General features: G+C 53.1%; 1 protein-coding gene across 2 annotated transcripts in view; it reads right to left on the reverse strand.

The window, feature by feature from the left end:
- Positions 1-1,623: 1,623 nt before the first annotated feature.
- GRIK3 (glutamate ionotropic receptor kainate type subunit 3) overlaps positions 1,624-14,689 on the reverse strand; it is a 232,522-nt gene continuing 219,456 nt past the window's right edge. The window contains exons 14-16 of one of the 2 annotated variants that reach the window (XM_067725529.1): positions 5,564-5,786; positions 4,783-5,033; positions 1,624-1,963 (exon numbers count right to left, since the gene is read on the reverse strand). In XM_067725529.1, coding sequence (XP_067581630.1) covers positions 1,769-1,963; positions 4,783-5,033; positions 5,564-5,786 — 669 coding nt within the window. In that variant the 3' untranslated portion in view covers positions 1,624-1,768. The other variant, XM_067725528.1, reaches the window with a different exon arrangement.

The raw sequence follows: 14,689 nt of genomic DNA on the forward strand, positions 1-14,689 counted from the left end.
GACGGTATTTATCACAGGAGTCCACTGTGCTCTCCTGCTTTGGGAGTCCTGAGGGGAGTCAGAGATTACCCTTCACCCCAGCTGAGAAGGTTCTTGAGACCTAAATGTAGCTCTTCCCTAACCAGGGTCCCCAAGCAGAAACAGAAGAGTGGTGGAGGGGTGTGGCTGGTATCTCCTGGGTCCCTGTCCAGAGTCTCCAGGCCCCTTTCCGTTGCTCAAAACCTGCCCTCTGCCCTTGGCCACGGGCAGCCCTGCTGGCCCCATCGTGTTCTCTTTAAGGACACTTTGTTCCTATTCCCTCCATGTCTCATTCATCTCCCAGAATCTTAGAGTCACAGACCTGTAGGGTATCTGTCACAGCTAGCTGGAACCCACAGATCACCTGGTCAACCCCTCACTGTACCTCATCTCTGCTGAACCCCCAAACCCCACAAGGTCCCAACTACCCCAGACAAGAGACCAGGGGACATAAGGGCCTTGTGTCTCTGTGTGGGGCCTTTGGTTAATTCTCCAGGAGGCAGCTTCTCCCTCCCCACCATGGGGGCCCCTATCAGGGAGGCTATTTTGCTCCTGAACACTTGCTTTTCCTGGGGAGCATCTTTAGGTTTGGCAAGTCCAGGAGGCCAGGTGTTCTTAAGGGCCCTTCTGGCTTTCCCCATCTACCCCAAAGTTAGCCTGTGCCATCGGACATGATCCTTTTTAGAGGAGGGGTGATGACGTTCACTTCAATCTAGGCTACTTCCCTCCTTCCATGATGACAGAAGAAGGTCAAGGTCAACTGGCCAGGAATGGGGAGCTGCTGAAGGGTAGATGGCAAAGAGCTCAAGCTCCCTAATGCCACCAGGGTTTAGAAAACAGCTTGGTAACCAGCGAAGTACAATCTGCAGGCTCGAGGGCCTGAGGGATTTCCATGGAATCCACTGTTTCTCTGGGCTTCAAATACTGTCTCAGTCTCTAGGCATCCTTTGCAAGAGATTCAGGGGGTCTTCTTTCCTCTGGCCGGAATGTGGGGAAGAATTTGCTCTGACCACTCCTCCATTCCTAGAGACCTCCTAGAGGAGCAGGACCCATTGGGACATTGTCCAGAAGAATTCAAAATGGCGGTCTCTGTGTATCCTCCTCTCCCCCAGCCTCCAGACTCCTCTTTTCCTCTATGGGGCTCTCTGCCTTCAACTTTGCCCAAACAGGGGCTTCCATGGGTGGTGTCAAGTCCAGGAGATCGGGACCACATAAGCAGCCCCTGGGGGATGAAGTCTTCCTTCTGCCCAGGCATTTGGGGTGGCCAATCCCCAACTTCAGCTCCCATTGGCAGCCAAACTATAAGATCCTCAAGGGACCCAAGGTTTGTGTCTCTGGTCTCACAGTCAAGTTCCAGGAGGCCTGGGCTCACGGGGAAGGAGTGGCAATATAAGAGCTGTTTCCCATTTTCTTTGGCCCCTGCAGGGCCATGGTAGAAACTTCTGACTGGAGAAGAGAGTCGAGGGGCAGATGAGTTTGGCCTGAGAGACGCATGTGCTTCCTTTGGCCTTGGCTGTCTTGGCTGGCAGCTTTAGAAACCCATAGAAGAAACAAGAGGAGGGTGAAGCCCAAGCAGCTGGCCTGGGGGCCTGCTGGTTTCCTAGTAGGTAAGGGCAGAGGACCCCTGGCCCAATAGGCAGGCAGCAGCTCTGGTCCCCAAGCCCAGTATGGGGACTGGGGATGTTCCTTCCAGTGTCCTTTGCTCTCCTCCGCCCTGCCTGCAGGCCTGTGGTCCCCACCCCACCTGTGCCTAGGGGAACACGGGGGCCAATGATGTGCTGCAGGTCATGCTGTCCTTGCCTGGAAGCCGGCGATCGTTGAACGTGTGCATGTTGATGACGGCGTCGGTCTTGACCATCATGGGAGGCTGCGGCTTGTGCTTGACCCGACGCTGGCAGGTAAGGGAGAAGCGGATCTCGTCGGCCATGGTACTGCAGAAGGAACGCTGGGGTGGGGGCACGGGGTGGGAGGGCAAGGGGCACATGGGTGAGGCCCGACCCTGCAACTCCAGCCAACTCCCCCCCTTCCTCCCAGAGCCTGTGCTGAAGCTACCGGGTCTCCCTCACACATTTACCCACCTGCCTCCTGCCCCTTGTAAGGTGATTATTTTGAGTAGCAGCCTACAGAACGTCACGTCCTTGTCTGGAGTCTAAGGTGGTATCATCTTAGCCCCATATTACGGATGAGCCAACTGTGGCTCTGACTGGCATGCACATGCATGTTGGAGGAATGTACCCGCCTGACTTTTCTCCACTAGCTTCTGAAGGCAGGAACCAGCCAGTTTCATCCCTATGAGCCCGGCCCCCAGCTTTAGGCCTGGCTCAGAGTCAGTGCTTAAGAAACATTTGATGAATATATGGGTAACCTTGCTGGAAGGGCTTCCAACTGAGGGGAGGGGTCACCGCGCTCCCACTCAGGGAAGTTCAGTACATATTTCTCAACTGGGAGGCAGGTCCCTGTAGGGCTGTGGGTGGCAGCGGCCTCTTCTGGCCTGGGTCCCTGTGGATATCCAAGAGGGACAGCTCAAGTGCAGCACTGCCCACAGGTATCTGATGACAGTGGCTCCTATGAGACCAGCTGCCAGAGGTTGTCCTGCAGCTTGTCGAGAAGGCAGTGGGGCTGGGAGGTCCGGGCATCAGCACTGAGACAGTTTGTAGGTAGGCTGTGTGGTGAAGGGGAAGGGGGACCTGGCTTTGAATTCTGTCCCTGCCTCTTACCAGCTGTGTGACCTTGCCAAGTGTCCCCTTGCTTCCCTACTAAATGCAGACATCGTCCCTCCTCGCCTCCCTTTCTTGCTTCTGAGACTATTTACTGAGACCCACTCTGTGCCAAGCACTGTTCCAGGTGTTAGGCACACAGCAGTGAAAAAGACAGATAAGGTCCTAGCCCATGGTCTAGGAGCCCATGGTCTAATGATGGGACAGAAATAGATAACAAACTTGTGAACAAATAATTTCAGAGAGGGATAACTATTATTAAGAGAATAAAGCAGTGAAATGGGATAGAGTGGGGTGGGGAGGGGGGATAGGTGGGGAAGACCACTTGAGCTTCAGCTGAATGACCAAAAGACTCTAAGAATATGGAGCTCTGGGGGAAGAGCATTTCAGGTAGATGGAACAGCATGTGCAAAGGCCCTGAGGCAGAAGTGTGCTTGGTTAAGGACTAAAAATGTGGCGTGTGTATGGAGCAGAGTAAGTGAGGGGGGAGGGTGGGAAGGAGGAGGTTGGAGACGTGGGCAAGGACCAGATCTCATAGGCTTTTCGGTGGAATTTGGAGCTCATTCCAATTGTAATGTAATTCTAATGGAACCCAAAGAATTTGATTGTTATTTTTAGATGTATCATAATTTTTTAAACCATTCCCTATTATTGGACATTTAGGTTTTTTTCACATTATAGTTAACACTTCAACAAACAACCTTGTCAATAAAATTGCACATGTCCTTGGCCACTTCCATTGGGTGCATTTCTAAAAGTAGAAATTGGGGCTTCCCTGGTGGCGCAGTGGTTGAGAGTCCACATGCCGATGCAGGGGACAGGGGTTTGTGCCCTGGTCTGGGAGGATCCCACATGCCGTGGAGCGGCTGGGCCCGTGAGCCATGGCTGCTGAGCCTGCGCGTCTGGAGCCTGTGCTCCGCAACGGGAGAGGCCACAGCAGTGAGAGGCCCGCGTGCCGCAAAAAAAAAAAAAAAAAAAAAAAAAAAAAAACAGAAATTGGTCAAAAGCATGGCCACTTTTTAATAAAGACTCTGGCCATACTACAAAGTTACCTTCCAGAAACTTACCCTCTTGGACTCCCCCCAGCAATATGGGAACATGTCCCTTTTCTTATACCCGTGTGAACTTGAACACCGAGAATTATCTTTGCCCCTCCTCTTTGCTAACGCAAGCTTCCTGATTATAAAGGACTCCATTTAATTTTGGATGGATGGGTAACAGCATCTTATACATATGACTTAACTGCAATCTCCTTCCACAGTTGCCCTGAATCCCTTTGAACTTTGCTGTGAGAGGAGCTTCCCCGCAGCCCAGTAACCCTCAACTCAAGGTGCACATTTGAATCATGCTGTACACTTTAAGAAGCCTATTCCAGGCTCTACCACAGGCCAATTAAAACACAGTCTCCGGGAGTGAGGCCAGGGTATTAGCACTTAAAACACTTTCTCCCTGTGATTCCAATTTGCTACTGGGACCCAGAACCACTACCTAACCACAGTTGATGAATTAATCAGACAGGTTGAACCTAGCAAGCTTGGGCCGGCCCTCCTATCTCTTTATTTATTTATTTATTTTGGTTAAACTTTTGATTATGGAAATTTCCAAATATATGCAGAAGTGGAGAGAAGAGTATAATGAACCCCCTATGTAAGCATCACGAAGCTTCGACAATTACCCTGGAGGGGTTTATGCAAGGGAATGACACGGTTTGAATTAAGTTTTAAACAGGGCACTGGCTGCTGTATGGAGAGAAGCTGATCGAGAGGAAAAGTGGAGGTAGGAAGGCCAGACTGGAGGCTGGTGCATGATCCAGCTGGACAGGATGGGTGTGGCCTGGTGTGGAGCTACACTGAGGGGAAAACATGCTCGGAGTCAGTGCAGAGGTGGGGCTGGCAGGGCTTCCTGGCGGACTGGATTCAGAGTGGGCTACGGTGGGGATGGGATCAGACACCACCTTGCACCTGGCACATAGGGGGTTAGAAACCAGCGCAGACCCCGTTCCGTCTCCTTCCCTTCCCCGCGCAGGCCCCAGCTCCTGGGGGCTTACCTGCTCTCGCTCTGCTGTCTTGCGGAGCTTATAGACAAACTCGCCCACAGCCACCAGCACAGACAGGACCAGCCCGGCGGCCAGGACGATGAAGATGCCCCCGATCTTCTGGATGCCCAGGGCGCTGGCCTCTTTGTTTTCCTCCTCGGGACACCCGCTGCCCCGCCACCACTTCTCCTTCAGGACGTGCAGCTTGTCCTCCTCCTGCAGCTGCAGGATGGCGATGGTGATCTTGTCCCGGTATGGGGAGCCTGAGCGGGGGAGAGAGGAACCTGGCTGTCAGCAGCCTTCAGTCCACCTGTGCGCCCCTGTCAGTACCCTGGTGGGTGCCAGACACCACCGCTGGGCCTCTCAGTACGCTCACCCAAAGGGGGACCCTAGTGCCAGGAGGCCCCTCTTGAAATCCACCTATGGTGTCTGGGCGGAAGGGTCCTGATTTGGGGTGCGGAGTCTTGCCTACGAACCCCTGTCTCCATAGGCCTGCAGAGCATCTGGGCGGCATCAGCAGGGGTGAGGTCAGGGAGGGGAGGCGTGACCTCTGAATTGACCCCCCACCTTTGTGCCTGCACAGGTCTCCTCTGCTCAGGCCAGGCCTGACCTCACAAGGCTTGTGGCTCTGCCTTTCTGTTTCTGGGCTGAGGAAACAGCCCAGTGGGGTTTTAAGGCTCAGTGGGGTGACCTGGGGGAGGGAGCAGGGGGCCGTGTGTGCGCATGAGCGGATGTGGCGGTTTCGCTCACCCTTTGTCACCCGCCACCCTCCCGCCTGCAGCCCCGTGCTCACCCATGGGCGTGCCAATGCCATAGCCCTTGGAGTCGATGAGGCCCCCGATCTGGGTGAGGTTGCAGTTCCTCTGGGTGATGTACTCGATGGTGGTGGACTCCATGAGCAGCGCGTAGTCGGCTGTCAGCGCCCGCTGCACGCCCTCCTCGTTGTTCTTCACCAGCGCCGAGGGCTTACTGCTCATGAAGGCCCACATCTTCTCGAAAGTGGAGATCTTGGATTTCTGGGCCGTGGGGAGGGATGAGGGGTGGTGATGCACACACAATCACTGAGCACACAGGGATCAAGCACAGCTCACCCCTTAGCGGGGCCCGGGTCACTGAACTTCGTGCACAGTCCTCAGAGCGAGGGAGTGCGACCCACTGCTCAGATGTGGAAACTGAGGGCCTGGGCGGATAGGTCCCCAAACGCACAGCTGCTGAGTCATAAACCTGAGTCGAGCCAACCTACCCGGAAACACTTGGCTCTTCGCCACGGCGCAAGTATGTTTCAGGCTGTTCTTTTAAAAATTAATTTTCTCTCTCTAAGATTTATTGAACAATTAAACATGTGCAGGTCCTGTTCTAAGTGCTTTGCCTGTATTAACTCACTGATTCTTCCCAGCAATCATAGGGGGCAGGTACTGTCATTAGCCCCATTTTACAGATGAGAAAATTGAGTTTAGCTGTGCCTCAATTTGCCTAATTTACTCAGACACAAAGTGGCAAAACCAGGCTTCTAACCCAGGCCATCTGGCTCCAGAGCCCGTGCTCCTAACTATAGAGCTGCACTGCCTCGCAGAAACCACTGTGAAGGTGGGGGGAGGGGCAGGGGCTGATGAGGGCAAAGCTTGGTGGATTCTGGGCCTCCCACTCCCACTTCAAGCAGGTCGCTCTATGTACCACGCTCCAGGGGAAGATTTGTCTGAGGCAAGTGCTCCTGTCTGTTCTCCTTCAAAACAGTAAAAGAGAAGCAGGGGGCTTCCCTGGTGGCGCAGCGGTTGAGAGTCCGCCTGCCGATGCAGGGCACGTGGGTTCGTGCCCCGGTCCGGGAAGATCCCACATGCCGCGGAGCGGCTGGGCCCATGAGCCATGGCCGCTGAGCCTGCGCGTCCGGAGCCTGTGCTCCACAACGGGAGAGGCCACAACAGTGAGAGGCCCGCGTACCGCAAAAAAAAAAAAAAAAAAAAAGAGAAGCAGGGTGAGAGTTGCAGAGACGGTAGAAGAGTGGGGGCAGTCAGAGCAGGTGGTCCACAGACCCCCTCAGCCTCTTGTTCCAGAGCATCCTGGGCAGGACGCTGCTCCATGAATACGGAACCAGCATCCCTGAGATCAGGCCTGGTGGGTGGGCTGCTGTGTGTGCCCCGCCTGGCTGGGGAGACTCAGAGAGGGCCTGGGGCCAGGAGAGGGGGCCAAGGTTCCATGTTGCTTGCTGCCTGGGGAGACTGGGCAGACCTGGGTGCGTGCACTCATGAGATTTCTTGGGAACTTAGTGCCTGCCGGCTGCCTGCTCCCAGCAGGGATCAGCCTTGCCTCTGCTGATCCCAGGGGAACAGGTGGCTCTGCAGGCCTCATTGTCCCTGGCTGTTTCCAAGTCTGGCTGTGCCTGTTTGTGATGTCAGCCTGTCTGACTGGCACCCGGCCCAGCTCCAGTGTGCGTGATGGCATGGGTGCGCTCAAACAGGCTGGCGCGGGGCTGCGGGCGGGGGGAGAAGCTGTGACTGCCAGGAGTGGCGGGGGGAGGGGGCTGGGAGGAAAGTGGACCTTCTCCTCTCCAGGTGTTTCCTAGCGCTAAGGGCTGTCCCCTCCAAGACTGGCTCCTGGAGACCCAAGCACGCCTCGGGGAGGAGGGAGCCCCGGAGCAGCAGGCAGCACCCCACTCGAGATTCCACCTGAGCCCCGAATCTCTTGAGTGCCAGGGATGCCCCCTTTGGGCACGGGGCCTGAGGGCGCCTTCATAGACGAGCAGCCACTCCCCTCCTGCAAATTTATCTGCCCCGAAGCTGAAGGCCTGGAAGGGCTCAGATGCCCAGAGCCCTCAGTGGGTTCCATCGGAGCAGCAAGCTGGCTGCCGCCCGCTCCTGCCGTCCTCAGCCTCTCCCACTATCAGCTATTCCTGCTCCCCGGCTATTCCATCCTCCCATGGCTCCCAGATTCTTCCCCCGTCCCCACTTAGCTACTGTTGCCCTTAAGAACATTCCTGATGTCCAGCTCTTGCAACTCTCCAGACATTTCTTATTTTCTAGATAATTTCTGATATCCAGACTGCCTTCTCCAGTTTCTCCCTTGGGTCCATTCTCACTCTGCTACTTTTCCCGCCCTGATTCTCTACAGTCGGAAGCTTTGAACTGGCTCCAGTGATTCCCATCCCTGGGATTCATGCCCTGGTGTGATCCCTTACCCTTGAGTGTGGGCTGGGCTCAGTGACTTGCTTTTAACCCCCGCCCCCAGGAGTGATGGGATGTCATGCCTGAGATTAGGTTACAAGAGACTGTGACTTCTGTCTTGCTTCTGCTCTCTCTGGCTCCTCTGGCTTGCTGCTCTGATGGAAGCTGGCTGCCATTCTGTGAGCTGCCCCATGGAGAGGCCCACATAGAAAGGAACAGAGGGCAGCCTCCAGCCGACAGTCGGTGGAGATGGAAACCCTCTGCCCAACAGCCCAGGGGGAACTGAATGCTGCCAACCACCACGTGAGTGAGCTTAGAAGTGGAGCCTGGAGATGACCACAGTGTTAGCCAGCACCCTGATCCCAGCCTGTGAGAGGCCCTGCACAGAGGACCCAGCTATGCCAAGCTGATTCCTGACCCACAGACTGTGAGGTCATAATGTTGTTGTTTTAAGACACTAAGTTTGCGGTAATTTGTTATGCAGCTATAGGTAACTGATACACTCTCTTACACACATACTGACGCAAGCTACTTTTATTCCCAAGATCGTTGCTTTTTCAGATGACCAGTTCCAACTCTTCTTCTAATCAGGTTATCCAAGTCCAATCATCACTGCTTGGCAGGGACACATGGCCTCAGACACTCTGCTCTCTTGGTTATTGTAACTAAATACTATTCTCCAATCAGTGGTTTCAGCACCTCAGCTCCTTTTCCACCCCAGTCTCTCCTGCTTTCCAAATTCTCCTTCTTCTACTAGAGCTGGGAATTAGGAGCGTATGAGGCCATCAGGGCTCCTTTTACATCTCCTAATGCATGCAGGCATGCATCCATCCATCTATCCAGCCGTCCATCTACCTATCCATCCACCCACCCATCCTCTCATTCATCATGTTCATGTTCTCGCCCATTCACTCACACACTATCTACACACTAATTCATTCAACTAACTATCCAGCTATCCACCCAGCCTTTTACTTATCCATCCATCCTTACATCTCACCCATCTTACCCACTCATTCTCTGACACAACCAGCCATCAGTAACTTGAAAATGAACCACACAGGGAGCCCTGTCCCACTCCTTCTGTCTCAGAAGAGGATGAGAACTTCTCCTCTTTCTGCAAACGCCTCCCTGCATCCTCTCCCCAACACCCCATTCCTTCTATACATAGGCATGCCTGACATCAAAATATATGCTCTTCCCAGTAACACCCCATCATAAATGGAGATAGAAATTTCCATTGGAGGCTGGCGAGGGAGAGGCTGGTATTGAGGCTGATGGGCTTTGAGGAGAGACACATGAAAGCCTGGAGCAGGTGAAGGAATGGAATGGGGAAGATGGGTAAAGACACCAGAAAGCTTGGGCCAGTTAAGATGAAAAGTGACGATAAGGCGGGAAGCTGGCTGTGATGCTGATTTCAAGAGGTTCTGCTCTCCCAGCTCCAGCGTCAACTAATTCATTACCTTCTTCACCTTTAGGCAGATGGGTCTGAAATCTTCTTCCCTAGAAAGGTGGCCCCTGTGTTTGTCTCATATCTTGGGATCCCCATTTTCAACAAAACCCACTGATAGTTTCTGATTCCCCTTAGGTTCTGTCCTTGAGTGATTCTGTGATTCTGAGAACATCCTTGAAAAGCTTCCCTGTGCACCTCTGAGGCAGGAAGGGATACAGCCAGGGCCCCTCCTGGAATCTCAGTCCCCTCTCCTATCTTCCTGGGCCTCGTCACAAGATGCCTGAGTTCTGTCACTGGCCTGAGTTACTTACCACCCCAAGGAATGGAGTCTCACGTACCTACGACTCTAATGCCATCCTCCCTGTCCCAGCTCCAGTGGGAACCTTAATAAGCATTGCCTCAGGGCCAGTCACCCAAATCAATTAATGGAATCGCTTGGAGCAGCCGATACAGGGCGACATGCCAGGACGGAGAGGATTTTTTTGTCAGTGAATTTGGCAAGAAAGTAAGTTTCAGACTCACGACTTTCAATTCTAGCCTCCTCAAAGAAGTAAATTGATTTTCCCCCACTGAAGATATTTAATCTTGAGAATTTAACATTTCTGCACAAGAAAATGTATATAGGTATATATATATGTATAAAAATATATATCAATTCCAAAGAGAGCTGAATCTCAGGGAATGTGTGTGGGGAGGCAATGTGATTCCATGTGAGACCTTGAGTATTTTCCATACTGGAAAAGAGACCTTTTTCCAGATTAACTGGCTTTCTTATCCCTGGATGTGGAGTCTTTGGCCTTATTGGATCACGTACCCGAGCAGTTAATCATGTCTCTTGGGTTATTTTCATGGGGACCAGGAGGCTCCCTGCCTCTGCCCACTTCGCCAGGGCAGACTTGCTGACCCTCTGGCCCAGCAGCTGCCTCTGCTGTCTGCATGTGCCCCTGAGGCTTGCCTGTGCGGGGGCTGCCGGCTGGCCCCTGAAGGGAGAGTTAGGAGGTGAGGGCTGCAGGCTGACCCTTGCAGGGGGGAGTCAGGAGGCGAGGGCTACAGGCTGGGGATGGAGGTGGTGGGAGGGGTTGGCTCCACTGCATGGACTCTGGTGTCACACCTAGCTGGGTTCAAATGCCAGCTCCTTCTGTGACCACAGGAAGTGATGTCACATCTCTGAGCCTCACTTTCTACATGTGTAAAATGGGAATCAGCTTAGCACAGAGCCAGGTTCCTAGGAAGTGCCTGATAAGTGGCTAGCGTCATTCTCTGTCTTCAAGCCTCCTTTATTCTCTTTAAGGTTCAGTTTTCTCATCTAGAAATTGGGGATAATAATTTCTAGAGTGCAGAGTTTCTATAGAAACTAAATGACACAGTACTCAGTGGCAGAAAATTCCAGTGCTGAGACGGGCCAGGCAGAGTACTGTAAATAAGTAAAGACTGCTGAGTGGAGTTCTGATAAGCTGGAGATGGCCGCCGCCTCTTGGCACCTGACAATCTCTCTTCGGGAGAGCCAGCTCAGTGATGCCCCTTCATCTTTCACATTTTCGAGAAGCTGGATATGTGAATTTTTTAAATGCAAAAATCTCCCCATTTTAAAATGCTGGCCACTAATTAAAAATATATAAGAGGGCTTCCCTGGTGGCGCAGTGGTTGAGTGTCCGCCTACCGATGCAGGGGACACGGGTTTGTGCCCCGGTCCGGGAAGATCCCACATGCACAGAGCGGCTGGGCCTGTGAGCCATGGCCGCTGAGCCTGCGCGTCCAGAGCCTGTGCTCCGCAAGGGGAGAGGCCACAGCAGTGAGAGGCCCACATACCACAAAAAAAAAAAAAATATATATATATATATGAAATGTGCTGCCCCCCAAATCGTATCTGTGAGCTAAACAGGGCTGTGTATCACCAAGAATAAACAATAAAAATAGTTAACATTTATTGTATGCATTCTCTGTGTCAGGTATGGTTCTAAGTTTTCTATATAAATTATCCCATTTAATCATCTCAATAATCACCTCTACAAGGGGTGTGTGTGTGTGTGTGTGTGTGTGTGTACTATTATTATACCCATTTCATAGGTGAGAAAACCGAGGCACAGAGAGGTCATCAGTAACTGAGTCGTTTTCAATAACTTCCCATCATCCCCAGGCCTCCCCTGCCCCTTTTGCTGCCTTCTGCCTGCCTGCTCTGGGTCTCTTCTATTCTGAGGACCTCTGGGCTCCCCCTGAAGTGTTTAGCTCTGTGCAGGGGTAGACAGTCATCCTGTGATAGAGGCACCAATGTCCTCCACAAAGCCCCCAGGCCCAATCTGGAGGGACCTGGAAGAAGAGAGGTTCTCCAGGTGTCCACTGGCTGGAGCTTCTCCATGGGACTGCAGTTAAACCCTTGCCTCAGGAGGGGACTACATGGCAAAAGGAGAAAAGGGGCCAGCCAACTTGCCCATCTTCTGGGTCAGCCAAACAGAGGGGCATCCAGAGGAGAAAGCCTTTGCCTTCAATGTGCTGTGTGCCTAGCACTGGCCTAACCACTGTGTATACAGTGGCTGATTGAATCTCCTTGCTAATTGCTGCATGGTGGGAATCAGTATCCATGTCATCCAGGTGAGCAAATTGAGGCTCAGAGAAGTGAAGTGACTTATCCAAGGTCACCCAGCACAGACAACAGCCAAGACTCAAGTCCTGGTCTGTCTGACTCTGAGACTGCGCCAGGCTGCACCACAATGAATTCTGCCTGGTCACTGCATTTCTGTCCTCCTATCCTGCTTCTGCTTGAAAGCAGGGCTAAGGCTCTATCAGAGAGGCCAGCAGACAGGTCAGGAGAAACTGGGAGCTGAGCTTGGGAGCACCCTCCTGAGCCTTCCAGCCCAGGGAAGAGTCTGCTGAGCAGCTGGAAGGTAGGGAGATGGACTGGATGGCCTCTCCAGGCACCTTCCAGGCTCAGTTGCTAGGATGGGGCAAAGCTGTGCAAGGGGTGGGGCTTGACGGTGCCAGGGACCTGGGGAGCCTGGAACTCTTGGTCCCCAGCTCTATCTCTTTCCTAAGTGGCTGTCACTCACACACAGTCCCTCCCACGTGTGATGTGTCTCTCCCACCGCAACACCAAAGAGGGCTAAATCCTTGGAGAAGCTGTCTTCTGACATCCTCTGCCTTCAGAGCTGCCCAGCCCTCCCCGCCAAGAACACGCTTTCCCAACGTCCTCCTTTCCATTTGCCTGCATATTTTTACAGCCAAACAACACTTTCAAAGGCCTCCTTTTTCTTCTCCTAATTAATTTTTATCTTCCAAGACGGAGGGAGGACAACACAGGAGACATTGTTTGTGATGTTTGCTGCTCCCTGACAACTCTTCAAATGAAATTTCCTCTGGAATGATGGGCTGCCACTAGCCACACGTCTCCCAGGCTACAGGGTGGGGGAGCGAGGGGTCTGGAGCCCCCCGAGGGACCGGCGCCTCGCTTCCTGCTGTTGTCATCTTTGGATGGGAATGGGCTCTCTCCCTCGAGTGCTACTCTCAGCCAGGGGGGCTTTTTAAGACAGTTTGCAGCTTAACCGGGAAACATGCTAACTGCAGAAATGAAGTTCATTTGCCCTGTGCTCTGGAAACTTCAGGGGTGCTACCTGCTGGGTTCCTGTCCTCAGCATGGTCTCCTGTATTTGCTTTACTTGGCCTCTGCTGTCTTTTAATTCCATCCTTTAATTCGACAACGGCATCCACTCAACGTGATTATTTAAGCAACTACGATGTGCCAGGATGGTTCTAGGCTGGGGATACGGCTTCACTCTTCCCCAAGGAACTCCTGGACTGTGGCTGGCTCTTTAGAGAAACAATATGGACACGGAGACAAAGAGCACAGGCATTAGAGCCAGACTACTTGGATTCCAATCCCAGCTCTGCATTTCACCAGCTGTGTGACGTTAGGCAAGAAGTATGAACTCAGGTTACTTTCTGAGCCTTCCTTTCATCATGTGTTAGAGGTGATAATAATAGTCTCAACCTTCTAGGGATGTTATGAGGATGATAAGAGTGAATACAGGTAAAGTACTTGGAATGTTGCCTGGCACACAGTAAGTGCTCAATAAATGTTACTATAGTTTTGACTTTGCCAATGTCTCCTAGACATCCAATGGCAACCTCTGGAGCTGATTCCTGTTCAGTCCTAGTGCCAGTCTTGCTGTATACACTCACGGGTGGGAGAGAGGACCATCCCTCCAGGAGAAGACCCTGGAGTGGCTGCGGGAGAGGGCAGTGTGTGTGCAAACAAAGTATCTGACTGTACATCCGGCTGCATTGATCCTTGATCTGCTGTTGGATCACCCGCAACTCACCCAGCCCCTCTGGACCTCTGTTTCTCTAGGTTAAACTCAGGTTTCCTTCCAGCTCTAACTTGAAAGTGACCATAAGGAGGTTATCCCCAGGCCCAGTGCAGGGGTGGGGAAGGGAGAGGGCTTGAGGAGGGAGGTATGACTAAGGAGGGTGGGCTGGGGGTGGGGCAGGGAGGAAGGAAGTTTGTCCAGGGACCTTCTAGGAGGGTCTTTTCTTCTAGCTCATCATCCGAGGTGGGGATAATGCATCCACACTCAGGTTCCTCTCTGCCTACATAACAGTCCCACTGCTGCTGCCGATGGAAGGGAGCCTAGGCAAGAGGGCTTTCATTTGAACTAAAGCAGGAGACAAGGTGGCCAGAGAGCAAGCGGAATTCATTGGTGATCAGGAGGGCAAGGAAGGGGAGTTGGTTCTGCAGGGGGATGTGGAGTTGCTGTTTCTGGCCAAAGGCCCTTGCGAGCCTGGGCCCTTAAGCCCCAGCATCCCAGCTGGGTGGCAGCATCTGTGTCCCTCCCCTGCCCTCCTCACTGCACCATTCGCAGGGAAGGTGGGTGAGGGTGGAGCAGGCTGAGGGAGGTGCTGCTTGATGCCGAGGACAGCAGCTCGGTGGGGAGCAGGGACCAGGCTCTTGGAAGCCAATCTGAGCATCTTAGCATGGAGGGAGGCAAGGGCATCCAATCAGTGGCAATGAGCCTGCACTGGGCTTATTTATGCTGCTTCCCTTTGATTGGGAGCCCTGCTTAGAGACGGGCTCATCTGTAATGCATGAGGAATGCTCTAGCACAAAGGGCTGGGCCATAGCCTGCGGACAGGCAGAAGCAGGCGCAGCACACACGCGCACACACACACACGCACGTACAAACACACACACGCACGCCCATCCCCCCACTCACACTTATCTAAGCACACCTGTTGGGACATTTAAGCAGACAGACAAGCGTGCATGTTCCACCTACGTATCCACGTAGACACTGGCACACACCTGTAAACAATCATA

The sequence above is a fragment of the Pseudorca crassidens genome, chromosome 2, assembly GCF_039906515.1.
Source record: "Pseudorca crassidens isolate mPseCra1 chromosome 2, mPseCra1.hap1, whole genome shotgun sequence".
NCBI classification, from domain to species: Eukaryota; Metazoa; Chordata; class Mammalia; order Artiodactyla; family Delphinidae; genus Pseudorca; species Pseudorca crassidens.